At 48.6% G+C, this 8,613-nt stretch overlaps 1 protein-coding gene across 1 annotated transcript; it reads left to right on the forward strand.

Annotated features, from left to right (window-relative positions):
- The first annotated feature begins 204 nt into the window (after positions 1-204).
- Positions 205-8,308, forward strand: LOC102455738 (duodenase-1-like). The gene is made up of 5 exons (XM_089774339.1): positions 205-352; positions 1,674-1,818; positions 3,255-3,390; positions 3,669-3,923; positions 6,777-8,308. The coding sequence occupies exons 1-5, from the start codon at positions 304-306 to the stop codon at positions 6,921-6,923; spliced, it is 732 nt and encodes a 243-aa protein (XP_089630465.1). The 5' UTR covers positions 205-303; the 3' UTR covers positions 6,924-8,308.
- The last annotated feature ends 305 nt before the right edge of the window (positions 8,309-8,613 follow it).

Raw genomic sequence — 8,613 nt, forward strand, 5'->3', positions numbered from 1 at the left:
AATTCATCCATTGGGCACTGCTGGTCCTCAGCACCATCCCTAACCCCAGCCAGGAAGGAGGGAGGCTTGGCCCCGTGCCAGGGAAGGAAGCAGAGCAGGAAGGAGCCCCTCTGTGGCCGGTGGTTTCCTTTCGCGGAATCTCCACCCCCACACATGGCAGCTGGGGAATTCCTGGCCGGCCGGGGGCCTGACCCTGCCCTTCCTGGGTCACCTCTCCCCAGGGGCCCCTCCCCGCCACCCGCTCTATATAAACCGCTGGACGGGGACAGAACACCAGTCCCGGCCCCTGGATTTGCACCAAGAATGCTGCTGCTACTGCTGCTCTCCACGGCTTTTCTCCCGCTGCGCTCCTGTGAGTAGAGCCGAGAGGCCGGCTAATTCCCTGGCCCCTGTGGGAGTGGGGCAGGCACACCCTGGAAGAGGGGAGGAGATTGTAGTTCAGGGGCCAAACTGAAAAACCCCTTAAAAACACAAATTGCTCCCCAAATCTTTGTTTTGTTTTTTCTTCCCAAAGAAGCCCCCTAAAACATCATTTCAAATCTAATCTGGGGGTGTGACTTGATTTGGGGCATTTTCATGGAATAGAAACCATTTTTTTTCTGCATTTTCATGCTGTTTTGGACCCCCACTGTGTGCTTTTTTAACCCCTCTTTTTTAAATGTGTTGCGTTTGGAACACAACATGCAAGTTTTATATAAATTGTGATTTGGAACCTTATTTCTTGCCATTTTTTTCCAGGTTCCACCTTCCAAGTAAAAGAATTTTTAGGGGGTGTTTCTTGCTTTGATTTCAGTTCAGTTGAAGGAATTAATTGCACTGTAAAAATAATTTTATGGGGCGTTTTTTTGTTTTGATTTCAGTTCAGTTGATGGGATTAATTGCACTGTAAAATATTTTAGGGGGTGTTTTTTTCCTTTGATTTCAGTTGAATTCATAGGATTCATTTCACTGTAAAAATAATTGTATGGATTTTTTTGGTCTGATTTCAGTTCAGTTGATAGATTACAGTGAAATTAATCCTTTTTTAAAGCAATTCACTCTACTGCTAAATGACACTTTTCAAACCAGAAAGGAGAGACGTTTCATTTCCCAATGGCAAGAAAGAAACTTCTCTACTTTTTCCAGAATTTTTATTTTATTAGTAGTAGTTTGCAATCTAAACAATTTCATGAGTTTTACTGGAATTTGCAGGTAGTTTTGAGACATCAAAATTGCTCTATTGTTAATGGCAAATTTGCCAATTGTTTATACATGTTTGCCTGGCTCGGGACATGAAATAGCGGGGATCCAGGCTGGTGGGCCACCCGCCCACCCCAGGAACACGGGGTACCATTAGCCATGAGTCTTAGGAGATGGGGCCATGGGACAAGAGGTAGTGATAGGGAATCGGTAGCCTAGTCTTCTGAGTGCCCGGGGGAAGAGAGATGGACGGGCGTGAGTGGGGTAAAGGATGGATGGATGCAGAGGTCTACGTGGGAATAGGCAGGTGCATGGGACAGAAAAGTCTGGGACTAGGTAGATGTAAAAGGGCACATGCACAGGCTGGAGGGGGGTGGCGGGGGGGAGGGGTTGATCAGAGGGAAGATGGGGACAGGGCTGAGGGCTGCGGGTCCAGGTTCCCCTGGGATACTGATTCCACCCTCCTGTTTGCCCCCCTCCCTGTCTCTCCCCAGCTCGGGTCATCGGGGGTAAGGAGGCCTCGCCCTCCTCCAGACCCTACATGGCCTACGTGCAAATCGGCTCTGCGGGGAGCTGCGGGGGCATCCTGATCCGGGAGGACGTGGTGCTGACAGCGGCTCATTGCAGCTGCAACCTGGGGTAAGACCCCCCCTTAGCCTCTCCTGGTGCCCCCCCGAAAGGACCCGCGCCAAGTCCCATCCCCTCACCCCTGCCCCGAGCCAACCGTGCCCCCAGGCTTGGGGCTGGCCCAAAGTTGGTGCCTTGGGAGGGATCCATTTCCCACCCCCAATGAGACAGCCAAGCCCCAACTTGGAGGCGGGATCAGAGCTGCTCCACGTACGACACCTTTATGGGACATGAAAATTGCCCTTTTTGTAGTGGGGGGCCCAGAACTGGACACAATACTCCACGTGGCCTCCTCAGAGCCCAATCAAGGGGAATAATGACATCTCTGGGTCTGCTGGCAATGCTCCTCTTAATGCACCCTAATACGCCATTAGCCTTCTTGGCTACAAGGGCGCCCTGTTGACTCATATCCAGCTGATCTCTCTTCGCTTCTTCTCATGAACTGCTAACCCTGGAGGAGGGAACCGTCTGTCCAGGGGAGCTGGGCCAAGTGTTGGGGCTGCTTTCTGGTCTTTGACATCTTCTCTGATGGATCCAGCAAACCACATAAGGAGGCCTCTCCAGAGATCCTTTGAACTGGCAGATCAGAGCTTCCTGTTGTTGCTGTCCATTGCCAAGAGATGGCAGTGGTGCATTAAAAAAACCTCTTCTATCTTCTTAATTTGTATGTTTCACGCATTCACACACCCTGATTTCTGTCTCGGCCCAGCCTCCTTGTCTGAGATCCCCGGTTTGAAACAAATGCTTACCGATAACACACCAGCTGTGACTTAACATTTTTATTTTTCCATGGACGTTTTCCTCCCTCTCCCATATGCACATCAATGATTTACAGATTCCAAGATTATTTTGGTCATTCTGCATGACCTCCTGCATCACGCAGAGCTGGGAACATCTCATTTTTATCTACAGCAGATCCTTCAAAATCCAATCTGGGTTCAAAACTGCCTGAGATGGAGAATCGAGCAGGGTCATTGGTAAATTGTTCCCCTGGATAGTTTCTATTCCTGTGAAAAATTCATACAGGAAAACATGACTGACAGAAAAACCAATGGATTACTAGTCACACTGGTTGTGAAGCCATCTGCTCTAGAGTTTCTCAGTATCAGGCGGGTTTTCCAATCTTTTGATCAATCTCTTGGCTCACCTTTGCGTCCTCTCCAATTTATCAGCATCTCTCTTGAACCATCAATAACTGAAATGGACAACAGGTCACCCACATGGGGGAGCAGTCTACCGGTCAGTATTTTCAGGTCTCTTTGGAAAGGAGGAGAAGTCCAAAGACACACACAGGTCAATCTGATGGTCTTTGTCTTCTTCAGTTGCCCAAAAGGAGGTAGAAATTTTCACAGGCCAAGAGCAAGGCCATTTCTAAGGGACTGTGACAATGCCAACCCTATGTCCAGTGGGACGTAACACCCCCAATATTCTCCCCTTGGATTTTCCAGCGACTTCTTTGTCTACCTCGGAGTTCATGATTTCATGAAGCCAGGACAGGACTGGCAACGGATCCAGGTCCGTCGCTGGGTCCAGCACCCCGACTTCAACAACGAGAATTTAGACAATGACATCATGCTGCTGAAGGTACTACCCCCAGTGACCTCGCGCTGCTGCGGCACCACCCCCATCCCATCCCCCACCCCCAGTGACCTCACACTGCTGCAGGTACCGCCCCCATCCCATCCCCCACCCCCAGTGACCTCACACTGCTGCAGGTACCGCCCCATCCCATCCCCCACCCCCAGTGACCTCACACATCCCCTGGACACACAGTCCTATGCTCTGGTTGGCTGTTGCTACCCCTTCCCAGATGTTATCCCTGCTCTGGTCCAGGTCCATTCTCTCTCTCACCCCCACGGCAGATGAGACACAGTGCGGAGCTGAACGAATGGGTCGGGACCATCCCTCTACCACAGGCCGATGTCCCTGTGGTCCCGGGCTCCAAGTGCAGCGTGGCCGGGTGGGGTCGGACTGGAGCCAACACCAGAACTGACGTTCTGCAGGAAGCGGAGCAGGAGGTCGTGTCCGACAATGTGTGCAAGGACCGGTACTGGCATTACGACCCCTCCCTCATGCTGTGTGCCGGAAGCCCCCTCGTCAAGAAGGCAGCTTTTGAGGTACCTATCCCCACATCCAGAGCTGCTAGAGGTGCAGGAGAGGGAGCTGGTAGAGACCAATATGGGTCTCATGTGCCAGTTCCCCAAAAAGGGAGCCCCTGGTGCATCCTGGGAGATGCAGCCCAGACAGACAGCCTAGCTCAGTGAGTATCTCCAAGGAGACATCTCTAGAGTTAGTGGCCTAGGACAAGGCAGTAGAGGAAACAGGATGAAATTTCACATGAACCCAGGTCTATAGGGACCCATAAACCCTTGCTGCTCTGAGTTGGGAACCATCCTCTGGGAGTGACAGAGGAAGAGGGAGACCTGGGGATGTCACTCCATCACATGAGGAACGTCGGTGACCAACGGGAGACTTGTGGCCAAAGAGAAGCCAACCCAGAGGTGGCCAGTTCTGGGCAGACCTGACCCAGAAAGAGGGACCTGGGCAGGCTCTGGTGTGGAGAAGATCTGGTGGGAGACTCAGGGGAATGGGACCAAAAGAGAATAAAATACCTGGGTGCGTGTGTGTAGAACACAAGCAAAGGGTGGTCTGATTGTCCTGTAAATTCAGAAGAGCGTGTGGGGAGACGCTCGGGAGGGAGACAAACGTTGAAGTTCTAGAACAAATGAAACGGGGGTAAAGGAAGCAGGAATAGAAGGCGGCAGGAGGTGAGAAGGTTTCTAACCACCAGAGCGGGGAGGTTCTGGAGGAGTTAAGGGAACAACCTAGCAAAGACACAGATAGACCTTGATAAGTTTATGGAGGGGATAACAACGGAGAGAACAGGGATTTCATTTCATGTCTTCTTAGGGCCCTTGTAGTGCTGCGTTTCCATGATGGCACGAGGCATCTGAAATTTTCTTAGGAGGGTGGGGAAGCACTGGGGTGGACTCCCTTGGGATGGGGTGGAATCTCCATCCCTAGAGGTTTTGAAGTCCCGGCTTGACAAAGCCGTGGCTGGGATGACTGAGTTGGGTTGGTCCTGCTTTGGCCAGGAGGTTGGACTTGATGACGTCCTGAGATCTCTTCCCACCCTAGGAGACTATAAAATACAACTGCCATGATGCACCAGGATTAGGAAGTGTCAGGTTTGGATTTTGAAACAAACCATTCCTGGGAAGATGTTAAGGAAAAAGGGGAAACTCCCGGCCCCTTTCAGCACAACATTTTGTGAACTTTTCTGCTCTTCCCCACCACTGGAAAGTTCTACTGGTGTGCTCCATCTTGAGGTGCAAGCAATAGACAAACCTTGGGTGAAATCCTAGTCCCAAAAGTGTGGAAGAGCTTTTTGCAGCAGGGTTAGGATGCAACTGGATCTGGGAGAACTCAGTGTTCCTGCCCAACAGGAAATAGCCACATTTCACTCTTTGCTTTCAAAGAAAAGTTGAGATGGCGACATGCTGGTCTGACTGGAAAATCCAAAAAACCAGGTTTGACTCAGAAATGTGGCTTTCAACATTTTCCATGAAAAAGGACCAGGCTAAGAGGTGAAGGAGATCTTTCCTTCTATGTGAACTAAGAGAAACAAGGAGGAAAAAAAATGGTAAGAGATTTAGAAACTTTGATCGGGGGGAAAGATGTGTCATGCTTAAGCTAATGAAGAAGAGGAGACGGAGGGGCATGATAAATATCAGATATTTTAACGGCTTTTCTAAAGAGGACAGGGAGTAAATATTGTCCATGTCCACTGAAATTAGGACTAAAAGTAATGGTCTTCATCTACAACCCTGGCACTGTAATTTGGATATTATGAAAAACTTTAAGGACACGTAAGCTCTGGGAAAGATTTATTAGGAAGGGGGTGGAATATCCATCGGTAGACACGTTTTAAGACCAGGTTGGACAAACACCCATCAAAGCTGGTCTAGGCCAGCGTTCCTCAACCTTTTTTTCATAAAGTACCCCTTTAAAAAATTATAAGTGCCCCCAGTACCTACAGTTTTCAGACACACAATTTTTTTTTTCCTATTTAAGCAAATGTGTTGCAATAACCACTTAAATTTTGGGGGTGTACAAAGTAAAAAATAATAAAGCGCTGTAAAGCTTACAACAAAAAGCTTTTTTCCAAATTTCACGTGTTGACCGAGCCCCCAGACTTCTGTCGAATACCCCGGAGGTACTCGTACCACTGGCTGAGAAACACGGGTCTAGGCTCGTTTTGGCCTGTCCTCCAAGCAGAGAATTAGATGAACTCTGAAGGTTTCTTCCAGCCTGGCATTTCTATCAATCTAGAAATTTGATTGTTGAGTTCACCCAAAATTTCAAGCCTTGTCAGCATTCAGCATCAGTTTAATATCATCGCAATGTCTTCTGGGAGCTATCGCTGAGACCCCCTCATTTCTCTTAAGTAGCTAGAACTACATCTCCCATAATGCTCTGAGTCATTCCATTCCTACCAGGTCCCAAACTGCTCAGTCAGAGGCAAATCTGCGTGGCAGGATGGGAGAGGAAGTCCCTGAATGTGCCAAGTCCTTAGGGGGGAATGAAGACCTGAACTACAACACCCATAAGCCACAGCGCCGATAGGAAAAAACAGTTTGATATTTTGTTCAGCTGATTCCAAACTATGGAAAATTCTGAATTGGGAGGAAGTGACACAATATCATGGAAGCAGAGAGCACTAGACCTGGAAGGGTCCTCAAGAGGTAACCAGATCCAGTCCCCTGCCCTCATGGCAGGATCAAGCACTGTCTAGACCATCCCTGACAGGTGTCTATCCAACCTGCCCTTAAATATCTCCTGAGATAGACACTCCACAACCTCCCTAGGCAACTTATTCCAGTGTTTCAGCACCCGGGCAGGTAGGAAGTTTTTCCTCATGTCCAACCTCAACCTCCCTTGCTGATCACCGATGTTATTCTTCTTGGCAGGGCGATTCCGGCGGGCCCCTGGTGTGTGACGGCGTGGTGCAGGGCATCGTCTCCAACGGAGATCCGGACGGGCGCCCCCCCAGCATCTACACAAGGATCTCCAAATTCATCCCTTGGATCAATGCAACTTTGGAGAAGTTGAGTTGAAGGAGACACTCCACGTTCAAGGGCCCAATTGCCCAGACGGGTCTCCATACCTGTGGGGAACCCTGAGGGAGTTTGTTAGAATATTTATAATAGCGTTAGAGAAATATCAGGAATGGGTCCTTCGTGAAACACTTTTGGGGCTGGAAAGGCCTTTTGATATTAGAAAATTTGTTCTGTTGTATTGTCACCCCAAATGGCTGGTCAATATTTGGGTCCTACCGATGGCCCGGCTGGGAGCAGAAACTGTCAATCATTTTTGGTATTTACTTTGATGCAATCTGGTTTATTGGCGAGGAATATCGGAAGAATTCCCTCAACACAGCGGGACTCAAACAGCAATTGAGTCGTCCCCCGTTTGCTGTCCCAAGCCCAGCCGAGACTGTGTGCCCCAAAAAGCTACCTCTGACGCCACAATTGTGTTTGCCTGGCTGTTTGACTCTGCATTTCCCTTCCTTCCGTTCTCGGGTCTCTCTGTCTGTGCTGTGACTGTCCAATGCAAATGCCCATGGCCCAAGACCAATAATCGGTGATTTTTTTTTCCTCCTGAGTTGATAGAATTCCCACACTTCTATAAAAGGCTCAGAGAGGGAGCCACACTGGTCTGTAACTGGAAACACTTTTAAAAAGTAACAAATATTCTCGTCGCATCTTAGAGATGAACAAAACATGTCGATGGGATCATGCGCATTTGAGGGCACAACCCACTTCTTCAGATGTATTGAGGCTTCAGAGGGGGAGCCGTGTTAGTCTGTAACTGGAAAACCTTAAAAAAAAAAACAACAACAACTTTTCAGCTTGTTGTAACTTGAACCATCTAATTCACTATTTTTTTTCTTATTCTTTCCTCCCCTCCTTCCCTTATTTATTCTTGGATCTGGCTTTTAATACTCCAGTCATCTGAAGACGTGGGATCTCATCTACAAGGGTTTTCCACCATCAAACTCCCTACCTGGCTTAAAAATTTTCTTTTCACTCAGACAGAGACGAGCAAAGCAGCCGTGTGGCTTAGAAGGCCAACCTGCCATCACAAAGCATGGACAGTCGGATTTCACAGCACATCCACATTGGGTCCTCAAATGGCCGCGTTAAAAAAAAAAAAAGGTGAAATTTCAAAGACTTTGTTTCAGACGTTTTGAGCCGGACCCAACGTTGGCTTGTTTTAAGGGCTATTTTTTCCTGTTTTCCTCTCCTAACCCCCATGTCTATTTAATTATTTATTATTGTGATTCTGATGCGAGGGTGCAAACCCCGCAAAGGACAGGAACCCAGAAAGTGTCGCTGGAAGAGATGGGGACAAGAGAAAGACTTGGGTGGAACAGGTCCAAAATAGATGCTTGTTTGAAAAAACAAACGGTGCTTGAAAGGGAGAATGAAAGTCATTTTTTTCTGAATAAAATATTTTCTTTGAACTGTCTTGTCTGTCATTGGCCTGCAGCCTGGATGCTGATGGTGTGAATGAGCCAGGCTTGTGGGGAGACCATGGGGCAGTGGGAAGGATGGCAGGAAAAAATTTGAGCTAAATGAGATAATTCAGGCCCTGATCCTGAGAGCTGTTTAGACACCTCAGTCTCAGTGAATCAGCCAAGAGCCCCACACTGTTCCCTTCAGCAGATCTCAAATCATTTTAAGCACCATTAGGTCCAGATGGGGAAACTGAGGCACAATGCCTTGCCAAAGCTCATCCACCAGG

This window comes from Pelodiscus sinensis, chromosome 30 (assembly GCF_052426305.1).
Source record: "Pelodiscus sinensis isolate ZL-2025 chromosome 30, ASM5242630v1, whole genome shotgun sequence".
Lineage (NCBI taxonomy): Eukaryota > Metazoa > Chordata > Testudines > Trionychidae > Pelodiscus > Pelodiscus sinensis.